The 21,552-nt window shown below is 49.2% G+C and overlaps 6 protein-coding genes and 1 non-coding gene across 10 annotated transcripts in view; 2 read left to right on the top strand and 5 right to left on the bottom strand.

The window, feature by feature from the left end:
- Positions 1-92: 92 nt before the first annotated feature.
- On the bottom strand, positions 93-4,620 carry H257_13342 (hypothetical protein; the record flags this gene model as incomplete). Its single annotated transcript, XM_009840829.1, has 3 exons — positions 93-141; positions 191-2,335; positions 2,393-4,620. The coding sequence occupies 3 exons, from the start codon at positions 4,618-4,620 to the stop codon at positions 93-95; spliced, it is 4,422 nt and encodes a 1,473-aa protein (XP_009839131.1).
- Positions 4,621-5,141: 521 nt separating this feature from the next.
- H257_13341 lies at positions 5,142-5,214 on the bottom strand. The gene has a single exon. It is a non-coding gene; the product is annotated as a tRNA-Ala (tRNA).
- Positions 5,215-5,276: 62 nt separating this feature from the next.
- On the top strand, positions 5,277-6,939 carry H257_13340. 2 transcript variants are annotated; one of them, XM_009840828.1, is made up of 4 exons: positions 5,277-5,648; positions 5,695-6,051; positions 6,125-6,312; positions 6,588-6,939. In XM_009840828.1, the coding sequence occupies exons 1-4, from the start codon at positions 5,304-5,306 to the stop codon at positions 6,841-6,843; spliced, it is 1,146 nt and encodes a 381-aa protein (XP_009839130.1). In that variant the 5' UTR covers positions 5,277-5,303; the 3' UTR covers positions 6,844-6,939. The 2 variants fall into 2 exon arrangements, with proteins under 2 accessions (XP_009839130.1, XP_009839129.1); XM_009840827.1 differs by lacking the exon at positions 6,588-6,939 and having other exon boundaries at positions 6,125-6,337.
- Positions 6,940-7,456: 517 nt separating this feature from the next.
- Positions 7,457-9,869, bottom strand: H257_13339 (hypothetical protein). The gene is made up of 5 exons (XM_009840826.1): positions 9,240-9,869; positions 8,938-9,185; positions 8,587-8,888; positions 7,953-8,104; positions 7,457-7,896 (listed from the first exon to the last, which is right to left on the bottom strand). Exons 1-5 carry the CDS (start codon positions 9,824-9,826, stop codon positions 7,497-7,499), a joined length of 1,689 nt encoding a protein of 562 aa, XP_009839128.1. The 5' UTR covers positions 9,827-9,869; the 3' UTR covers positions 7,457-7,496.
- A 501-nt stretch (positions 9,870-10,370) lies between these two features.
- Positions 10,371-14,231, bottom strand: H257_13338 (hypothetical protein). The gene is made up of 8 exons (XM_009840825.1): positions 13,796-14,231; positions 13,581-13,740; positions 13,328-13,523; positions 13,124-13,258; positions 12,940-13,064; positions 12,693-12,874; positions 12,479-12,640; positions 10,371-12,091 (listed from the first exon to the last, which is right to left on the bottom strand). The coding sequence occupies exons 1-8, from the start codon at positions 14,173-14,175 to the stop codon at positions 10,393-10,395; spliced, it is 3,039 nt and encodes a 1,012-aa protein (XP_009839127.1). The 5' UTR covers positions 14,176-14,231; the 3' UTR covers positions 10,371-10,392.
- An 861-nt stretch (positions 14,232-15,092) lies between these two features.
- H257_13337 (hypothetical protein) lies at positions 15,093-18,012 on the top strand. Of its 3 annotated transcripts, XM_009840824.1 has the most exons (8): positions 15,093-15,471; positions 15,519-15,605; positions 15,659-15,789; positions 16,250-16,678; positions 16,912-17,115; positions 17,191-17,254; positions 17,313-17,471; positions 17,527-18,012. In XM_009840824.1, the coding sequence occupies exons 1-8, from the start codon at positions 15,132-15,134 to the stop codon at positions 17,868-17,870; spliced, it is 1,758 nt and encodes a 585-aa protein (XP_009839126.1). In that variant the 5' UTR covers positions 15,093-15,131; the 3' UTR covers positions 17,871-18,012. The 3 variants fall into 3 exon arrangements, with proteins under 3 accessions (XP_009839126.1, XP_009839125.1, XP_009839124.1); XM_009840823.1 differs by having other exon boundaries at positions 17,313-18,012; XM_009840822.1 differs by having other exon boundaries at positions 15,519-15,789.
- Positions 18,013-18,628: 616 nt separating this feature from the next.
- The window catches only part of H257_13336 (hypothetical protein), a 5,966-nt gene continuing 3,042 nt past the window's right edge, over positions 18,629-21,552 (bottom strand). Inside the window, exons 6-12 of the mRNA XM_009840821.1 lie at positions 21,016-21,232; positions 20,651-20,960; positions 20,527-20,592; positions 20,326-20,432; positions 19,930-20,254; positions 19,091-19,282; positions 18,629-19,046 (exon numbers count right to left, since the gene is read on the bottom strand). Coding sequence (XP_009839123.1) covers positions 18,807-19,046; positions 19,091-19,282; positions 19,930-20,254; positions 20,326-20,432; positions 20,527-20,592; positions 20,651-20,960; positions 21,016-21,232 — 1,457 coding nt within the window. The 3' untranslated portion in view covers positions 18,629-18,806. The remainder of the gene's footprint in view (positions 19,047-19,090; positions 19,283-19,929; positions 20,255-20,325; positions 20,433-20,526; positions 20,593-20,650; positions 20,961-21,015; positions 21,233-21,552) is intronic.

Genomic DNA, 21,552 nt, shown 5'->3' with positions numbered 1-21,552 from the left:
CATATAAAGTGTGTAGCCAGACTCAATAGAGACACAACTCGGCCAGTTGACAACGTGAGGCCATTCCGCTTCCACAGACACTTTCGTTGCTTCTAGAGCCATCGCACTTGGCCAATCCACTTGGCGATGCGTTGACACAGCCTTCGCCACTCGCCACAGCAGCATTTCTTTGGTCATTTGGCCACCGGACAACGCCAACCCCATGGCTTTGCACGCTGCGATGACTCGGACAACAGACAACGAGTCGCCTCCCAACGCGAAGAAGGACGACTGGCGACCGATCTCAGACACGTTCACGCCAAGCACGTTTGCCCACACTGTGGCCATTTTGAGCTCCACGTCTGTCTCCAACGTTTCGACGTCGACGCTCACGTCCATGGACTGCAGAACTTTCACGTCGATCTTTCCGTTGGAATTCTGGGGCATGTCGTCCAAGCCAACCCACACGGCTGGCACCATGTACACTGGCAACTGGTCGGCCACGCACTGTCTCAACGCGTCCACGTTGACATGTGCAGGCGTGAAGTACCCCACGAGGTGCGTCTTGTCCTTGACAATGGCAGCGGCCGACTTGATCGATGGGTGCTGCATCATGGCATTGGCCACTTCGTCCAACTCGATGCGGTAGCCCTTCAACTTGACCTGACTGTCTTGTCTGCCAGCGATTTCGAATTGGCCATTGGGCAGCAGACGACCCAGATCCCCTGTCTTGTACATTCGGCCATGGCCAAAGGGGTCCACCAAGAATCGCTCTTCCGTCATTTCCGGCAAGTTGATGTAGCCAGATGCCACACAGATACCACCCAAGTACATTTCACCCAGAGTTCCGATCGGTACGTTTTGATGGTTGTCGTCGAGGATGTAGCAGTGGACGTTTGAAATTGGTGTACCGATAGTTACTGGTTTGCCAGGCAACAACTGATGTACGTGCGTGGTACAAGAGCCTTCGGTTGGGCCATAGCAGTTGAAGAGTTGAACATGCTGGCTCCAGAGGTCTTTCACCGAAGTTGGAATGGCTTCACCACCGACACAAACCGTTTTCAGATTCGGGTACTTTGTCGGACAGCCAAGCTTGGAAAGGCCGGTGGGAGTAATGGCTATAACGTTTACTGTCGAAAGCATGTCGATCTCGTCGCCACCTCGAAGTACCAGCGTGGCACCTTGCGACAGAGTGCTCCAAATTTCCCATTGGCACACATCAAACCCGATGGCCATAAACTGCATCACGCGAGCTCCTCGGACGATGCCAAGGTCGGACGAGCGGTATGTCGCTGAATTCACAATTCCAACGTGTTTTACAGGTACACCTTTGGGGTGGCCGGTGGAGCCAGATGTATACACGACATACGCTTCGTCGTGTCTGGTAGCCGTTTGCAGAGGAGTAAATGGATGTGCATGTTTGGCTAACGTAGCCGATTCAATGGAAACGACGTCGATGGATGCGTCCAAAGTCTTTGCCATGTCGCAATGTCTATTGGTGGAAAGGATGGCGTGGGCACCTGCATCCGACAGCATGAACGCCAGACGAGTGGCAGGAAAGGAGGCATCCATTGGAATCGTGGAGGCCCCCGTCTTGTGCGTCGCCAGTAGAGCGATGGGAAACTCCAAACAACGGTCCATGACCACAGCCACGCGAGATCCCACCGTCACACCCAACGTTTGCAACTGCCTCGCCACGGCGTTAGCTTGGGCATTCAATTCACCGTACGATAACCAGTGTCCGTCAAACTCCACAGCTCGAAGGTCTGGTGACTGCCTGGCATGATATTCGAATCCATGATGGAGCAGCTCGAACGACAGAGGGACTTCAGGTCCACACGATGCAGCCGTGATCAAGTTCATCTGGGCAAAACTCAACGACCACAAGTCCGCGGCAGTCGCAGGTGGCTCCGCGTCTGGTCCGAGGATGTCGCAAAGCTGGAATAGCGTATAGTCGAATTCGTCCAGCAACGACTTTGCTTGATTCCGTGACATTTTCGTAGGCAGGAAATGCGCCGACGTGGTCAACGGCATGTCAACCACGTTGGTGGGCTCCACCAGCAACTCAAACAAAAAGTTCTGGGACGTCGCGCCCCATGCTGTCTTCCAAGACTCGATGACTTCCACTCCAGCCAACGTCCTTCGTCGAGGCCACTGCTGGAACCCAAACAACGTGTCGAAGAGTTGATGTGGTGCAAACTCGCCACACGCTTTCGCAATGTCGCTCAGACCGACATGGGAATATCCAGCGATGGACGGACGCGTGGTTTGAACGGCTTGTAATGCCGCTTCCAAATGCGTCTTGTCGTTGAAATGGACGCGGCAAGGCACCGTGCTCAGCAACGGCCCAAGAATCCTACATCACGTTCAAATATATCAAAATTCTGGATGTCTGGAGGATGGCAACGCGTACCGTTGGGCATCGTGGACTGGAATTTGCCGATTTGCGAGAACTTGGCCAAACACTACGTCGCACTGCCGCGTGAACTTGCGCAGCGTGGCAGCCCAGGCAAACGTGGTCAATTCCGCGATGCTCACCCCGGCACGAGAGGTTGCGTGAGCCAATTGCGTCGACGTTACTGAATTCGTCAATACTAGGGGATACCTAGCCTCGGTGATGGTGGATGTGGGGGCAACAAACTCGAGGCCATGGGGAGTGAAACCACCAAGATAAGCACGCCAAAATGCTGCCGACGCTTGGTTGTCTTGAGCTTCGATGTAGTCGACGACAGTGCGGAACGAAGGACGACGGGCGACGGATTGTCGGTCCATCACGTTCAGCAAATCCGACAGAAACGAGTCCATGGACCAGCCATCGATCAAAGCGTGGTGGATGGTGATCACCCCATAAACATCAGTCGAAGTGGGCGGACAAAGCATGGCGAGCCGAATGAAAGTCGAGTCGTCCAGTTGAAATCCCCGCGCTAGGTCGGCTTGGAGGTACTCGCCCAAGGAGATATTGGAAGGCGAAGCCACGATGCTAGCGCCACCAGGTCGGGGAGTCGTAGGATGGACTTGGAACATGCCATGTTCAGTCGAAGAGAACGTGGTTTGAAGAATCGCGTTCTGGGCCACCACCATTCGAAAGGCACTCTCGAACGATGATTGGGTCGTAGGCGCCGACAGTTTCAGCGTCACTTGCAGGACATTTGCACTCGGGTGGACAGACGTCGCAGCCAACATGCCGCCTTGCATGGGCGTCACGGGGTACACGATGACATCGTCCAGCCCCCTTGCGCACTTGTAAATCGTGTTGCAGGACAATATGGCAGCAGATGGCCACTTCTTCCGCTCGGGCTTGTCGTTTCTAGCTCTGGCAACGCGGCCAAGGATGGGATCTCGTAAAAATTGAGCCACCGTAAGATGCAACCCCAGCTCATTGCATTCGGCCACCGCTTGAATCGCCGAAAGCGAGTCGCCGCCAAGATCAAAGAACGACGACTTGGCATGAATCAACGCCACGTCCGTGTCCAGAATGGTTGACCAAGTCATGGCGACTTGAGTCTCCATGTCGGACATTCGCGTTGCTTGTTCCGTCGGTTGATGCAAGATGGAATGGACACGAAGCCCTTGAATGTCGCGATGAAGGAGCAACGGGGTGCCCCGGCCAGGCCCAAAGTCCAGCACGTGTGTGACCCCGGGAATGGATTGCAAGGCGGATGTCACCACGGGCCAATTCACTGCGTCGGTCAGTTGCATTTGAATCAAGAGTGGAATCACATTGGATTCGCCATACGACTGAAGATTGATGGCTTTGGCTGTGGTGCCAATCACTGGACAGTTCAACGCGTTACCGCGCACAGCCAGATGGAGACGAGCAGCATCGGCTTCCACCAGACTTTGAGCTTGGGCCAGCAATGAACTGTGAAAAGCACAAGACACGGACAAGAAATCCAGTCGAATCGGATCGACATGTTGCTGACCGTCCAATGTGGCGTGGAAAACGCCCAACGACTGCGACAAGCCAGTCACCACGACAGCCACAGGATCGTTCACGAGCGACACTTGCACCAAATCTCCACCGAGTCGAGTATTGAAGGCATCAACAGAGGATCGGACAGTGGATTCTGGCAACCCTCGCACCTGTAGCATGGGCGTCGCGGCGGCGGGTTTGTTGCCAGAACTTCCGAACGAGTCAAACACTGTTTGGGCACGAACGCCGTGCCAAAACATAAGCCGGAGGTATTGAAGGCCGAGCGTAATCAGCTCGGTGGACGTGGTGGCTGACGCCAAGAGGACCGCTGCGACCACGCCCTGGCTGTGGCCTGTGGCCCCTCGTAGCCGACGAAGGAACGCCTCGTGTGACCACCCGCTGGCTTCGACAAACGCCAAGTACGTGGCTACTTGAGTCAAAAACACCAACGGATAACTCACCGGCGCCGCCATCAAGGTCGACCTGGACGGACGAGACGTAGGATCTTGCGACCACAAGAACGGATGGAGACAGGAGTAGGGGGTTCCGTTGGCTTCTGCCTCCAAAATGGACTGAGCCAGCTGAACAAACTGTCGCGCCGACGCTGACGAGTGCACGGCTCGACTGAGTTCGTCCATGTAGTCGTTGCCTTGACCTCCGAATTGGATGGCGAGTCCCGAGTTGCGGTCGTCGAGGACGCCCGTGAAAGAGTCTTGAGCGGTCGTCATCGATGGAGGTTGGGTTGCGAGTGAGATTTGGACAGAGGCGGCAGATTGAATAATGATCCACACCATGAAATTACAACGTCGTGTTCAATGTGCATGTACGTACACTGTATGATGGATTGAGTTCAATGTGGTTGTAACGTTAATAGTACCTAATTGTACTCCTAGCACATTTTTGTCAGCCCGGAGGTTGAGCTGGAATTATATACAATTAGCACTGCAACATGGGCTGACCATACTCTAGTGTCAACAGCACTGGATATCTCTGGTATGGTGACCATCATCATCACATTGTACCGGTGTATTCTACCTGGATCCTGCAGCGTTTAAGATTGCACTTTAACGTTAATCATGTGCTGCAAACTGTACCAGTACTTGAAGTGTATAGCACACTGTCTCCCCATCCAGAAGTTTACCGTTCGAACAGTGAAAACGCGCATACTAGTATGCACACCATCCATAGCATGAATGGCCCTGGCCACGAGTGACACTATTGTAGGGTAACAAAATCATGAACGAAAAAGTGGAGCAGCAGGGTATCGATCCCTGTACCTCCCGCATGCGAAGCGGGCGCTCTACCATGTGAGCTACAACCCCGAATATTATATTAAATCAATCAATTATACCTTTAGTTCTTGCAAGTAATCTAAAGCCGAAAACGTTTCCAAGTAATTAACAAACTACTCATGGAAGTGACCTTCCGCGACGAGGACACGGCGGCATTGGTGGCAATGCTGGATGTGCGTCTGCAGCGCAAGTCCCGTCGCAACATCCAAAAGAAGGCATACTACCGCCAGGACAAGCAAGTGCACACGTATCTCAAGACCCGCGCGAGCGAACTGGAAGCAGAGCTGGGTCGCCTCTCCCGCCTGCCTCGGTCGAGTCTGGTGTCGTGGCAGGACACTGCGACAGGGCTCCACGACGGCGCTGTCGAGTCACTACATCACAATCGCATGCTCAAGAAACGCCTTCGCGAATACCACACGCTCACGGTGCTGTTGCGGGACATGGTCAACTCGACCGTCGTTCAGGTGTACTCTAAACGTGTCTGCTTCTCCAACTCACGTTTTGGTGTAGAGCTCCCCAACCGGGACATGGCTTGCTTCGAACCTCCGCCTCCACCGCGTACGTCTACACGCCCATCCCGAAGCTCGACGGCACGGCCTGGACTGGCTCACCCAAGTGATGTACCACAACACCGACCAGCTGCTGGAAAAGTACGCGTTCCCTTCTCGAACGCCATATTCCCGACTCGCCGATATCACCGTGGACACGTCCCATCCCGACGCTCTCAACTACATCCAGCGATACCAGCTGGAACTGAACTTGCCGCTGGAATGTGCGCTTCCACTTGCGAAATCGTACTTTCAATCTGGCGCTTCGTTGGAGCAACTGGAAGTGCACTACAAAGTCAAACAGTTTCTGGACGTTGAGGTACATGCCCAGTCTTATTCGTAGCTCGACGACAGATAGAGTATTCGTCGTAGTCCATCGTCACTCACCGTAGGCCACGTCGAGCTTATCCGACTCCATGACATACGATGTCGTGATCGACTTGACGGCACACACCCAGGCCGGCACGACTCGGCTGTGTCGGATCTTTCAAGAAGACAATCGGTGCATTTTGGTCACGCAGAACATTCCCGACGATGAAAAGCTGCCATCAAAGAACACTGACAGCAAGAGTCTGACCTGGTATTAATATATATATATATATATATTGTGCTTTTGAGTGAAATTTCATTGTGTGGTGGCGTAATTTAAATCGATTTGATTGGCTACTTCAGAAGAGCTCAACATTATTAGCCAATCAAAACCTTCTCACTGAAATTCAACAACCAATCAGATCGATTGTGGATCGGTTTGCGCGATTCGATTGCACCTCCCCATTCCCACATTTGTACTATCAAATCGAGAATATTGAAGGCAGTTTCTAACGTCATATAAAACATGATATGAATGGCCGCCAGGGTGGTCTTGGAGCGGGTGGCGCCGACAATCACCATCATGCGGTGCTTGTTTGTCGTGTCGCAGAGCTTTACCCAGCGGACGGGCGAGTTTGTGTCGTTAGAAGACGAAGCCCAACTCGACTGGCACGTGAACTTGCGTCGAGTTCCCGTGGATTTGCGCCTAGATACGTTTTGCCGACACGTGCACTTGCTGGGATATCGCAACATTCAATCCCGCGACCACGACTTTGCCAGGCTGTTTCACTGTGAGATTTAATATTGCACTGGATATTTTGGCTGGCGTAATATTGCAGTGTTCAATCGTTCAACAAACCAAACTAACTACACAGTGTATTATTCCACTCTAGTCGGGATTGCATCGTTTTTTTTGCTGACTTGTTCTGCAGACATATCCGACGATATAGTAAAGTAAGTCGTCGACTTTATATTGTGGATTCGATACGAATTTCCAGACGAATCCGCCGAATCGAAAGACGAATCATGGACGCTATTGGCTCATCCATTTTTGAGTGGATATATTTGATTGGCTCTTGCAGAAAGGATAAGTATATTCAACCAATCAGAACTCCAGTAGTGATTCAATATTGATTCGACAAACCAGGCGAATTTTTTGCAAGTTTAGAGCGAAATATCACAATACTGGGACAAATAGTTATAACGGCAAGCAGCCGACGGTACGACTTGACGGCATCGTTTGTCGAGCTACAGTATCTTTGTGGTAAGGGTTAGTTAATATATTATATTAATACAATCCATGGTGGTTATTTGGAGCGGTAACCTGTCGTGCAGCTTCGGTGCACATTAGTACACGACTACGCCTTGTCCAATATAAATGCGCTCAATTTCTGTCTGCTAACACTCTTGTCATACAACACGAACCATCTTTATTGTTAGTCTAGTAGTCATTTCTTACGCTTTGCCTCCAGTCGCCGACTTGAACACTGCTAGTCGCTCCACGACTTGATCAAGCAATTCCGGGTGATGTTCTGTGAGTCGGATAAACTCATGCACGGAGAACGCCCCGTCCAAATCTTCGTCAAACGCAGCCACGAGCTGGTCCAGTGCTGTTTGGTCGTCGTAAAGTCCTGAAGTCGACCGCAGCTGCTTGAGCATGGCCACCAATTCCAGTCGACTTAAAAGGCCGCTGTTGTCTGCGTCGTACAATGTAAACACAAACCGAGCGAGGCGATCTCGGTACTCTTCGGCGGGACTATCGTCCTTTTTGGGTTGGTTTAGCGACGATAACCCAATGCACAACTCCCGAAAATCGATGCGGCCGTTCTGGTCAGCGTCTAGCAAATCAAATAGCCTGTGCCAATAATATTAGTGAAATATTAAGCAGATAATATATACATGGTCTCGTACCGCTGGACAAATAACGGACACTCGTCAAAGAGAGTTTGCAGGTCGGTCAAGCTGATGCGACCGTCGTGATCCGTATCGATAGAGGCAAAGTGACGCACGAGGCTTTCAATTTCGTCATGGGATAGATGCATCAATTTGTACACTTCGCCAACCTAATCCAAGCAAAAGTTATATAGAAATCACACTGGGAATATATTATATATATATATATATATATTGAAACAAGACATGTATATCTGCAAATCATATTTGGAAAAAAGCTATCGTTTCCGTGCTTATATGGACCATATTCAAAAGCTATATATAATGTATATGTACAGAAACAAGACATTTATATCTACAGATCATATATGAAAACTAAGCTATCGCTTCCTTGTTGCATATATGGACGATATTCAAAGGCTATATATATATATCGTGAATTCGCTCTAAACTTGCAAAAAATTCGCGTGGTTTGTCGACTCAATATTGAATCACGCTGGAGTTGTGATTGGTTGCATATACTTATCCTTTCTGTAAGAGCCAATCAAATCCACTAAAAATTGGATGAGCCAATAGCGTCAATGATTCGTGATTCGATTCGACGGGGTCTGGAAATTCGTATCGAATCCACAATATATATATATATATATACCGTGGTGTGGTTGATAATATGCTGGCGAGCGTACTCCCCAACTCCAGCTTGAAGCAGCAGACGAACGTCTTCAAAGGAGTGGTTGGTGCATTTAGCCGGCAGCGCGGCGGCCATCGCTTGACGAACGTTCTCTGCGTACAAGTCTGGGTTCTTGGCTTCTTCAGATGTCGGGACATACGGCTCAAGGAACGTCACTTCCAAATACATGCGGAACTGGCACAAGTGGCGAAAGAACAGCGGAATCACATTCACACTGGGGAACCAGCTAATATCCAGATGTTTGTACGGGTACCGCAGCAGCACTAGACAGCACATATCCAACTTACTTTCAATGCGATCGGTGGTTTATACCTGGCTGGACGGGCAACCCTTCGGCGAATGCACCCTTCTTGAACTTGGTGATGAATTGCTGGCTGCAGGTCATCCCTTGGGGAAAGATCACGAGCGGCGGAAAGGCTTGGTTGACCATGTGCTCGTGGATGTCGTCCAGCGCCTTCTTCCGCCCGAGTTCGGACCGCCGCTCAATCAAGATCGGGTCCAGGGATCGAATCACGGGCCCAATCAACGGCAAGTCGGCCACTTCCTTCATCATGGCCACACTGCAATCAATTAGATATATATAACATGGGAAGAATAGGGTGATGGATGTGTACCTGCCGTGGGTGTACGCAGCGAGGAAGATGCCGTCAATGTACGTGCTGTGATTGGCCACAATGACTCTGGGTTTGACCTGGCTGGTTTGCGCTGGCTTTGTCACGGGGATGTAGTAGTACCCCAGCACGAACAACACGCATCGGATGAGCCACTTGATGGGGACGCCTACGACGCGACGCCAGCGAGCCAATGGAACCGGCGCGCCATGTTCGTTGAACGGGCGGTGTCCTGCCGTGCTGATCGTGGCCAGAACCACGATGGGGACGAACAGCAGCACACACAACGCCACGCGAAGCACCGGGACGAGGAAGATGCACATGAGGACCATCTTGCACACTTCGTACGTGGAAACCTCCGACCACGGCGTTAACGCCACGAATGGGTTGTTGGCGTTTATGTCCGTCGTCGGTTGACCGTGGTTGCTCGGCACAGGGGACCGCGTAAAGCTGAACCGGTTCTGGTGAAGCGGAGGGCGGGTGCGACTGGTCACGTCAGTCGACTTCGTCGCTGCATGCTCATGCGCACTGCTGGTTAGGTCGGACGAAGTCACCGAGCCATAGCTAGGAGCCCGTGCCACGCTCGACATCGTTCTGTACTACTACTGACTTGCATCCGATCGTCAACGTTTCCTCGTATTCCTTAAGTACGATCCTTGAAACTGTCCGTCGAAGTAGTATTAATACTACGAAGTATTTACTATCACTTATATTATACTAGTAAATAATTGAGACTTATGGGACTGCATTGAATATTAATACAAACCTTGGATACCCTAGCATAATCTTAATTTACTCTCAATTAGGATATGACCTAATATTAATGATACTATCACGGATATTTGAAATCCATATAAATAATTCGAAGTACTATTACGTAGTACATAGTACTACTATATTAATAGTAGTATTACTAGTAATAAATACTATTTATACAATTAATACCATTATTACTAACGTTATGCAGTATTGGACAATCGGCACTTGTCAATGTCGGCCACGTTACTATATTGTTAATACTTCTACTAATAATACTTGTACTAATAATATATTACTACAGAGTAGTATTACACATCAGGAAATATCACTCCAAGCTCCCGTCAGTCAGTCAGCCATGTCGACATCTTTATATATATAAATCGAGGGTGGGCTGGTATTACATTTGCATTTTACTCAGGTACTGAACCAAGCACAAGTTGTGTTGCAATAGTTGCTGGAGGTGTTCCCACGCCTGTTGCTGCAACGTGTGCAACGTCTGCACCTTGGCCAGCAACGCCGCGTCACCCACTACAATATCCTCGTGCACTTTAACGAACCGATTCAAGTACACCTGGACGACTTGGAACTGCTGGCGGTGGGCCACCATATCCACAAGGAAGTCTAGGAACCAGGTCAAGTGCCGCTTGCCTTCCTCGTCGAACTCGCCCATGCACAGCGTGCTCAGCTCCACGTCCACGCCGCTCGCCGATAGGCTCTGGAGGTACGCGAGCACCGGAGGCGGCTTGTAAGCCGTGGCGCTGCCGCCTTCAACTGGCAGACTGGGCTCCGTCGATGCTAACTCCAGCAATGTTGCCAACTTAGACCGCGATGAAGTCAGCCCGGAGGACTTGACGATGCGAGAAGACCCAGAGAGGAGGGTCGACTTGTTGTTGTCCGTCACATCGTTATCGTCGTCGTCGTCGCCCCACGCTTGGTCGTCGTCGGGCCCCCCCCAGCCAGCCATGGGCGCCTCGTCCACTGTCGACTCGGGGTTCGTAGTAGTCGTAGTACTACTACTACTAGTAGTACTAGCGTTGGTCTTCTTGGTTTTTTTAGTCGGCGCGACCCCGTGCGACTCGAAGGTAGGGTGGACGTCTTCTTTGCGTACGGTGGGGAGAAAGAAGGGGGCTAGGGGGGGGGCTTGGGGGGCTTGTTTGGGTTTATTGCGCTTTTTAATCAATTCAAGCTGGAACAGCGACTGCCACATGGCCTTGGGCGCCGTGGACAGCGTCACAAGCCCCGTCGACGTGCCGATCGGCGACTCAAACAAGTCGGATGCCCCAGACGACGACGTCTGGTGCCCCACTCGGTCCTCTTCTGCCGCCGCCGTCTCGACGTGCACGTCCAGCGGCATCTCTTCCTCGCTCAGCGGCACCGGCATGCCCATGGCAATCGCGTCGGTCGGTTCCTTGTCGACAAACACATTTTCAAAGTACGACCGGTTCGCCCACAGGTAAATGCCCACTTGGCCCGTGTGCGCCGTGGCGATAAACTCACCCGTGGGGGACATACTCAGACTGGTCACAGCATGTTTGAACTTGACAAAGTCGATGCATTTACCCGTGGGGAGATCCCACACGCGGAGGCTGCCGTCGGCGGCGCTAGTCACGAGCCACCGCGCATCCGGACTGAACGTCACGTCCGTGACCTGGTGGACATGGCCTCTCAATTGGCGGACCACCTTCTTCGTAGACAAGTCCACCACGCGCACCACAAAGTCATCGCACGCGACTGCGACTAGCCCGCTCTCCTTGTGCAGCTCTATTTGCGTGATCGGACTCTTCAGATCCAGCGTCCCGACGACCGAATGGCTCGAAAATGACCAGAATTTCACCAGTCCATCCAGCGAAGTCGACACTACCGTCTCGTTGAGCACGTCCACCGCCACACCCGTCACAGCCGCCGTGTGTTTGTCCTCTAGAGACCCGTCGGTTGCCTTGGAAACGTAAGATGCCCCTGGAAGCGTCAGCGATTTGATGAGCTTGGGGGCGTCCGTCGCCGCCGTCGGGAACGACCCGCGCTTTTCGCCGGATTGCATGTTGTATAGGTAGATTGCCCCGCCTTGTGAACCCACCAGGGCAAAGTTGCCGCACGAACTACAGGACATTTATAGTTAAAATATACCAAGTTTTAAGCACAAAAGTGAACTACTATTATTAAAATACCGAAAATAAATAAAATAAATATAGAGTTAAAACATTCTAATTGCCCTATGTAGTTAAATACGAGATTGTGCCTTCGAAATTGGAACACGAGACTATATCGGCAGACAATATCAATTGACCAATCAAACCCATTACACGAATCAAGTAGCCAATCAAAACACGCTCCCGTCAACTGTGCAAGAAATTCGTGGGAACGGCGAGACCTCGTCCCACACAAAAAATTCAGTACACAACACATCGATAGATTCGGCAAATCAACCCAAATCTCCAAATCATGCTGACCGGACAATACATATATATATATATATATATATTTACCTGATGCCCACGGCCGTGGCTTTGTAGTGGTGGTGCACGGCTTCGTCGTACAAATTGTCGTCAATCTGACGCAGCACCTTTTTCCCAATGGCCTTTCGGTTAATCGACCACACATACGCCGCCGGTTCATTCACGTGGCACGTGACGACGTTGGGCCAGTCTCTAGAGGTGAAAAAAAAAACATTTAAAATCCATTTCAAACACCTCGACGTACTTTTCACGGGTATCAATCGCCGCCAACTGCACAATCGGCGACAATTTAAAATCATAGTGCCGTTTGGCTTTTTTCAGCAGTGGTCCCTGGCTCAATTCGGCACTTTGCTGTTCGCGCGCTGTGTGGAAAAGCCGGAACGACCGATCTTGCGACGCCGACAGAATCTGACACACCATCCCGTCCTAACAAAAAAAATATTAATATATATATGTATTTGTCAGAAAAAATAATTTTTGTTTTTCGATACCTTTTGAATATCGTGGCCGTAGTATCGGATTGTGGTTGGGGGGGCTTTGTGGCCTTGGCGCGATTTGAGGAGACGTGCCGTTTGGTCGAGTTGGTCAAAGATCCACAGCTTGATGCTGTTGTCGCCTACGAAATGTTAATATATATTGCAAGAGTCGGGCAAATCAAAACAGATCTTAACGCACCGGACGACGTGAGCAACACCGGTTCCGATGGCAAAAACAGCACGGTGGCCACGTCTGCGTCGTGCGCGACTGGGATTTTCGCCTGCAATCGCTGGGTTTCCAAGTTCCACAAGATCACATCACCCGACGACGTGCCTACAAGCAACGTGAGTATAATATATATATACTGAGTCCCGGAATTCAAAACAGGCGTTAACGACGTACCAGACGCCAGCCACGGAGACTTGTCGTCATTTCGAAACGACAGCGACGTCACCCGACCTTCCGTTGGCTGGGCAAACTGCATCAGCGTTACGTCAAACTTGAGATTGTGCACGAAAATGCGTCCGTCGGCGAGCCCGATTGCCGCCACGTCCACCGCCGGACTCTGCGCGACGCTGGTGACTTCGGAGCCCCAGCCCTGGAAATACAAAACGGTTGTTAACGTCGTCTGCATCGTGTATAAATGTATGTATACCTTGAACGAGTAAATGCACTTTAACGTGCGCACGTTCCACAGCTGCAGCTCGCCTTGGGCCGACCCGACCACAATTTTGTTCAAGTACGTTGCTGGATGCAATAACACGGTGGGGGTAAAGTTGTCAGCAAACTCGATCGAGTTGACCAATTCCAGAGTCCTATACAAGGGAGAAACCGTGAGTCCGTTTCTCAGCAAGTTGCTGGCACACGTACAGAGTGCTCCACACACGCATGGTGTGATCTTCGCCCGTGGAAAACAAGTACTCGCCCACGGCCAGCAAGTGTGTGATCGGCGCCGAGTGACCTTGGAGGATGGTGGTCTCCTTCACTCGCTCAAACACGTGGATGTCCCGGCCGACGGCGCAGAACGTCTGGTTCTTGTGTAGCACCGTCGTGAGCGCTCGGATCTTTTTGGGCAGCTGCGCCGACACGGCCACGGGCGTGAGCTTCTCGGTCTCGTACACCTGGAAGCTCTTGCCGATGGCAGCCGTGATGAAGCCAGCGCGGGAGTACGCCACCGGCACGTCGGAAGCAACCACGCCAAGCGCCCGGAAGGTCTGCAATATGCGGCTCTGCGTGTGGACACGGGTCATCGCAGACGAAGGTCAATGCAAGTTGAGTTCAATAGCTCGCCAAGGTTGCTCGACGACTGGTGGATGGAGTGCTCGTCAACGAGCCAATCGTTGGCACGGAAATGGGTCGGGCCGCCAGAGCGAACAGGATTCACATGGTGAAAGGATAAATCACTACATTCTAAACAAGTGTTAGCTTGTACTTTGTATTTACGTATTCAGTCGTAAAGATAGAAATACAAATCCATAGTATAAAACGCTTTGATTTGATATATTTAGAAGGACACTCGAGTTATTGAGATCCGTGTGAACAGTCACGTTCACGATCTTCTATGAATAGAGCAATGAAGCAACAGTGGCACATTCATCAAGATGAATATAAACAGCAATAACATATCTACGTTTATGGACCGTTACGGTACATCAACTTGCCAATGTGGTCATTTCTATCAACCGATTGCATGCAATATACTAGTATCACCGAACGTTACATGCCTTACACTGACTACTGTACGTTCATGCTACGTAATACAATGTTGAATTGCTCCTAACTACCTTCAAGTACATACGTATCGTCAGGTGTAACTAGTCACATGCCAGTCTACCGATAACGTTTAGCGTTAGAATGTCCAGCCTACCACAGGTCAAGCTAATAATTTGCGCAGGTCAAGCTAATAATTTGCGCTGAAACAAGTCGATATTACTACGCCAATGGTTATATATTGGGCTTGCGATTGATTCACCAATCACCAAGCCGGATAAGCAAACAGCAACCTCGTCCAGCCAATCAACGCAACGTATTGTCAGAATGGTGGTCATTTGCGACATGCTCACTGTTACAACCTGCTCTGTCCCTGCCAAAATCCGCTCAAAATAGTTCATTTGTGAGTGGTGAGGACTTGCTCATCTGCGACATGCCAGCTTCACTCTGGCGTTAGTACAGATTCACTCACTCCCCCACCACAAACCACCCTTCCATGGACGTGAGCCGCCGCCACTTGGACGACAATGCGTTCGACTTGCTGCCGACCGAGGAACAGGTGCTCCGTGTGGCCCTGGTCGTGCTCCTCGTTCTCCTCGCGGCGCTGTTTTCAGGGCTGACGCTGGGCCTCATGTGTCTGGACAAGTTTGGGCTGCAGATCGTCGTGGACGCCGGCGAAGACGCCCACGCGACCGAGGACGAAAAGACCAACGCCAAGTACGCCAAGAAGATCCAAAACGTGCGCCAGGACGGCCACCTGCTTCTCACGTCTCTGCTCATTGCCAACGTCTCGGTCAACACCATCTTGTCGATTATGCTCGCGGATATGACGTCAGGTTCTTAGTGTCCGTCCTTACATCAGTCTCTCCAACTCGTTCTGTAGGGGTCACGGGGTTTCTCATTTCCACTGTGGTGCTCGTTCTCTTTGGCGAACTCCTCCCACAAGCGCTGTGCTCCCGCCATCCACTCTGTAACCTCCATTGATTCATTCATTCATATTGGAATGCCATATATCTGGTGTAGTTATCGGGGCAAAGTCGCTGCCCATCGTGTGGTTCTTTGTCGTGGTGCTATATGTGATTGCCAAACCCATTGCGTTGGTGTTGGACTGGATGCTCGGCCGGGAAATTGGCAACTTGTTCACGAAAAGAGAGGTAGTACATATGGATTATCCTTGTTTCAGGTCATAATATGGAGGGAGGTATCTCACTTGTTTGATTCAATTACAAATATTGAAACATTAGGTCAATTTTATTACTAAAATATTGATGAAATCTAATTATTCTATTTTAAAACATAAATCCAAGTTTCATATATATATATATATATATACTGTGTGCACACACAAATACATTTCATTCACACACGAATATGGGTGATGGGTGAGTTAGAATTTTGTGATTGGCCACTTGATTTTCGTGTTCTGGGTTTTCATTGGTCGATCGATTGTCTGACAACTCGAATGTCGAATTTATTTCGAATTGAAAAATCGAAAGCTGCTTTAATTTTTTTCCGTTTTTATAACATCTATAAATTATTGCTTTTTAATTTGAACATATACAAAAGGATCGTTTCTATATATATATATATTCTAAACCCCCATGTGTTGATTAGATTGGAAAGATGCTCGATATCCATGTCAAGCAAAACCTGCTGGACGCGGACGAGACCGACATCATGCGAGGCGCGATGCACTTTAAAGCCAAGGTCGTAGCCAGCGTTATGACCCCCATCGACCAAGTGTACTCGCTGCCCACAACCACCAAACTCACGCTCGCGACTATCCGCCACATTTACCAGCAAGGATACAGCCGCATTCCAGTGTACCACAAGGACATTCACGACATTGTGGGGCTGATCTTTGTAAAAGACTTGATCTTTGCCGACCCAGCAGAAGAAACCACATTGCTGCATTTCGTGCATGTGTTTGGTCGGGGGGTGCACCGGGTGTGGCCAGACTCGACGCTCGGCGATGTACTGCAAGCGTTCAAGATGGGCCGCACCCATTTGGCCTTGGTACACGACGTCAATAACGCTGGACCGGTACGCTTTCTCTATAGCCGAGTCCCTGATACGTGGGAAACTATCTGTTGGCGTAAAACGCTGGATTTCTTTGATTGGTTGAATATATATACCCCATGTGTCGTTATTTCTGTACGAGCCAATCAGATCTAGTCAAAATTGGATTTTTAGCCAATCGCGTCGTCGATTCGACTTGTGTGATTCGATACTTGTAATCCACCATATATATTGTATTGATATATTTGTTTGTATAGGGAGATCCGTTCTATGAAACCAAGGGCATTGTGACGCTGGAAGACATTGTCGAGGAGATTCTGCAGGCTGACATTTACGATGAAAGCGACCAGATCGATGCGGATGTGACTCGAAAGAACCGCCTGAGCCACCGCAGCTACGACACGGGCGTGGACCGCGTCATCTTGGACGACGACCGCACGAAAAAGCTGGCCAAACCAGAGGTAATAAATACACGCTATATATATATTCCCTCGACATAACGACATGTGCCAGTTGACAACTAACTGTACGTGCAGGCAGATGCACTGGCCAAGTATTTGGTAGCGTCAGAGCCCGTGTTTCTTACGCCGGATGCAAACGGTACATCCTGGCAATATATATATTCCCTCGGTTTACAGACATGTGTTCATTCTGGTAGGTGTACCGTTGGACGTGGCCAAGGTGTCCAACCTGCTCAGTCAGAGCCACTTGCTGGAATTTCGAGCTCAAGACAGTCCCCACGCTGAGCTTTTGACCCAAGGCAAGGCCACGAATGGCTGCGTGATCGTCTTGCAAGGCCATGTGATTGTCTCGTCTAGTACGTCGTCATCCATGTATCTCCCTCGAGATAGTGACCTCCTATTGTGTCTTAGATTCGGACAGCAGCACCAAGCGGGGTCTGTGGAGTCTGTTTGGGGCCCATGCATTGCTAGAGTGCGATGCCGAGAGTGATGTGACGGTGGACCTGCCGCCGGACGAGTACGTCCGCTGCGTCCGCGTCTCCCGCCTCGACTTTCAAGCCACTTTGTTCCCGATGAACATTGCCGAACAGCCGGCCGTGCTCGCGGAAAGGCGGCTCGAGATTCAAATCCACCAAGTCCACCAAGACCACAATGGCATTCATCATAAGCCACTGTCGCCAGTGTTTCACAGTGACCTCGACCAATCCAAGGACACTGATGTGCCATATACACTGGACAATAGGGAATCCATGTAGTACAGTAGTTGAAAGGTACTAGTAGTTACCAGTAATTGCTATAGTATCATGTGTAGTACGTACGACGTCCGTCATAGTAGTGTTCTAGTACATACTAGTAGGATGCACTCAGTCGACGACGACTCAATCAGGTATATCATAGAATGTTGAATATAAAACCTTGTATATAATAGTACTGCACTAGTACCTCAAGGCACAGTTTGAGACTTGTATCATATATACTTACTCGAAGTATATATATATATATATATACTACTGTAGTATATACTTGGTGTGTACAACTCGTCTAGATATGATGTGCTACCTTAAAAAAGGCTTGAAGTTAAAGGTTGCCCATGTTGTCCAATTACGTATCGAAAACTGTCCAAGATGTGAAATTTCCTGATTTGCAATAACTATACGTATAGCAGCCGCTTGAAAATTCCAACAGTTATTGGATGGTTTCATTGGGAATATATATATATATCCCCATTTGCAAAATAGTCTGCTTGTGATATCTCGTTACAGTCATGTCTCGATGTTGGGCTCTAGAATTGAAATCCCCACAATATTCGACCCTACCGAGCGTTGACAGGAAGCTGCACTTGTTCGGATCTCAGTAAATCTGACAACAGCCCTGAATATGTGGATTATTCAGATGTACAATTAATAGTAATACTACATAGCATTACTAGTAGTAGTATAGTATTAATAGTATACTATTAATATGAATATTTCGTTCGTAGCTTCTGATTGGCGGAATGATTTCAATCCAAGCCAATTAGATTCGCCACTATCGCCCGTTTTCGATTTCCTCCCTCGTCAAACGATCCAAGACGACAAAACACGATCGAATTGCATGGTACTACTACTAGTAATTCATACTATTCCATCCACCACCCTACTGTACTAGTACTAGTACTACTAGTACTAGTACTAGCTAGTTTGTCCGAGGGTTTACATCATTTTGTACTGGATCTTTTTGTGCACTTGACAGAGAAACTCGACGTACGAGACTTCGTTGCGCGTGCGATCTTCCACGAGCGCACTGAGGAACCGGTTGCTCCGCCAGTCACTTTTACTCATAATCTCGAGCGGCGAAGGCACCGGCGACTGCAGTTGCAAGTAGCCAATCACCGCTTGAATTTGCGTCCGCAGCACGCCTGATTGGTCGGCGTCGCCCACCAAATTCACCGACTATCGACCCAATTAAAACGTAAACATCTATATCTTGATATTACCTGCTCGGACGTGTCGATATGAGACACGCCAAACACATCCTCAAGCAGCGTCGGGTTGGTCTTGGCCCCAATAAACAGGTACATGTACGTGGACGAGTGTAGCAGAAAGAGCCCATTCTCCTCCAACTTTTCCGCCGTGGGGGGCAACGCCGCCGGCAAAATCAGGTCGCCCTTGTCGTCCAGTGTGCCCACCTAAATGTATTGAAATATATATATATTATTGTCGATTTGATAGTACAAATATGGGGTGCAATCGAATAATCGCGCAAACCGATCCACAATCAATCTGATTGGTTGTTGAATTTCATTGAGATGGTTTTGATTGGTTAGTAATTTTAAGATCATCTGAGGTAGCCAATCAAATCGATTTAAATTCCAACGAGAAACCACGCCACAACACAATGAAAATTCACTCGAAAGCACAATAAATTACCCTTTTTTCATTCCAACAACATCGACATAACGTCGTCTTATATCTACTTTGTAGGTAGCCAACATATATTCATTGTCACCTTATATATATATATATATATAGCTCTAAAAAAAAAAAAAAAAGAATCGATATATTATCCTTTATTCAAAACTAGAGTATGAATGTATCCAAATATGCAAAAGAATTGAGCCAATCCGATTGCAGCAACTCGTCATCGATTCAACCCATATACAAAGAAATAGTGTATGACTGTTAAATTAGTGTGATAAGTATCACCACAGTGAACATATTGTTCTTGATATACAACATATATTCCGTACACCAAATATCAATCGATGCAGAAAACATCCGCATCAAAAAGTAACCAAATATAAGGTTAACTGGACTATATATATATATATTGTACCTCCTCGGTCAAGTCGTGCAGCGCATACATCTTGGGGTAGACAGCCGACACGGCATGCTCGACTGGAAATGAGTTCAACAGATGCAGAAGCATCACGCGCTCGTCCGCGCGCACGTCGATGAGCCCCCGCGCCTGCTGCCCCGTCAAGTTATTGCGAAGTGCGCGGGATTTGAGGGTTGCGAGGGTGTACAGCGGCAGCAACTTGAGCGATTCAGGCAGGATTAGCTGGCCAGACGAGCTGTTGGTCGCGCAGTGCTTGCGGTAGTTGGACAGCACGTGGACACAGTCGTCCACGAGCTTCTCCTTGACCGCTTGGCCGTTGCCACTACACATACAAGTACGTGTATTGGTTGGAAATATATATATATATATTTAATATATATATATATATATTACCTCATAATGGACTTGTCGCGGATGACTTTGATCGCCATGCGCTGCCACAACGCACACGTGGCGTCCAAATCAGCATGACGAAACACATTCGTGACCAAATTCGCCACCTAGAATATATATATATATAATAATATATATTAAACAAGTAGTAGGTCGTTTTGTTTACGACTATCGAATAAATATATATATGTGTTTGTGTACCGGCAAGGCCAAGTTGTGCACGCGCACACACCGCACAGCGTCCTCGCGTGTATACAGCAGCGCCACCTAGATATATATATATTTGTCAGATATATATATATATAGGGCAAATTTGTTAGCTTACCTGGATGTACATGTGCTCTTGTGGGAGCTTGCCATCATAGACAAAAGTCACGCCCACTGCCGTATCTTGGTCCACAAGTGCCATATTCACTTCGTCGTCACTGGCGGCACTCGGCATGTAGTTGCCGTAGATCGAGTCGACGCGAAGACCCGACGAGACGCGGACCTTGAGCACCGCCTCCATGGCCTTTTGCTTTCCGAGCAAGTGGCGGAGCAACTGCTTGGTGTACTGCAAGTGTTCTGGCTTGTCCTTGTCAAACTGGGGCAAGTGGAGTACGTACCCGCCCGTCAGTTCTGCGAGCCGGGCGACTCTACGGTCAAGCCATATTAAATTTGATATATATATATATATATATATATATATACTCGGCCAAGTCGCTGTACGGGTTGGCAACGCTGATAATGTCGATTGAGATGAAACTCTGGGCGCTTAGTCGCGCCAGTTCCTCGTAGTGCGCATGGACGCCCCTGCCCGCGTACAGCTGGACCTCTTTGGTCGTGCCGTAAGATGATGCCGCCTCTTCCTTGGTGATTTTGCCCACGCCCAAGCGAGGGGGCCCGGCGTGAAACACACTCACACGACCTACACATGCAACTTGCTTAGCTACGCTCGTCTATCTTCGATTTGGACCAGGAGGTTAGCAATTTTAGTCTATTATCGACTTGGGTGTATATATTTGATTCGCTAGATAATTCACACTCCACGACATAACCGACCGATGCATACTGTATCGTGCACCCGTCGGTCTTGCAATACAAGGTATATATATATATATATATATATATCCACGGGTGTCATAAGGACGAAATGAACACCCATAGATAGAGCCATATATATATATATATATATATCCACGGGTGTCATAAAGACGAAGTGAACACCCATAGATAGAGCCATATATA

Source organism: Aphanomyces astaci (assembly GCF_000520075.1).
Source record: "Aphanomyces astaci strain APO3 unplaced genomic scaffold supercont1.47, whole genome shotgun sequence".
Lineage (NCBI taxonomy): Eukaryota > Oomycota > Saprolegniomycetes > Saprolegniales > Verrucalvaceae > Aphanomyces > Aphanomyces astaci.
Note: the sequence above shows the minus strand (reverse complement) of the source record. Positions and strands in the feature narration are given on the sequence as shown.

Bases quoted from the DNA above. Each gene is read 5' to 3' on its own strand.
- H257_13338 (XM_009840825.1), bottom strand. From the start codon at position 14,175: ATGACCCGTGTCCACACGCAGAGCCGCATATTGCAGACCTTCCGGGCG. The intron at 12,875-12,939 runs GTATCGAAAAAC...TTTTTTTGTTAG, and splicing joins ACGGCCACGATATTCAAAAG to GACGGGATGGTGTGTCAGAT. The intron at 12,092-12,478 runs GTAAATATATAT...AATGTCCTGTAG, and splicing joins GCCACGGCCGTGGGCATCAG to TTCGTGCGGCAACTTTGCCC.
- H257_13339 (XM_009840826.1), bottom strand. From the start codon at position 9,826: ATGTCGAGCGTGGCACGGGCTCCTAGCTATGGCTCGGTGACTTCGTCC. The intron at 9,186-9,239 runs GTACACATCCAT...AATTGATTGCAG, and splicing joins GCTGCGTACACCCACGGCAG to TGTGGCCATGATGAAGGAAG. The intron at 7,897-7,952 runs GTACGAGACCAT...TTATTGGCACAG, and splicing joins TGTCCGTTATTTGTCCAGCG to GCTATTTGATTTGCTAGACG.
- H257_13340 (XM_009840828.1), top strand. From the start codon at position 5,304: ATGGAAGTGACCTTCCGCGACGAGGACACGGCGGCATTGGTGGCAATG. The intron at 5,649-5,694 runs GTGTACTCTAAA...GTTTTGGTGTAG, and splicing joins TCAACTCGACCGTCGTTCAG to AGCTCCCCAACCGGGACATG. The intron at 6,313-6,587 runs GTATTAATATAT...AATGGCCGCCAG, and splicing joins GACAGCAAGAGTCTGACCTG to GGTGGTCTTGGAGCGGGTGG.
- H257_13337 (XM_009840824.1), top strand. From the start codon at position 15,132: ATGGACGTGAGCCGCCGCCACTTGGACGACAATGCGTTCGACTTGCTG. The intron at 15,472-15,518 runs GTTCTTAGTGTC...CTCGTTCTGTAG, and splicing joins GCTCGCGGATATGACGTCAG to GGGTCACGGGGTTTCTCATT. The intron at 15,790-16,249 runs GTAGTACATATG...TGTGTTGATTAG, and splicing joins ACTTGTTCACGAAAAGAGAG to ATTGGAAAGATGCTCGATAT.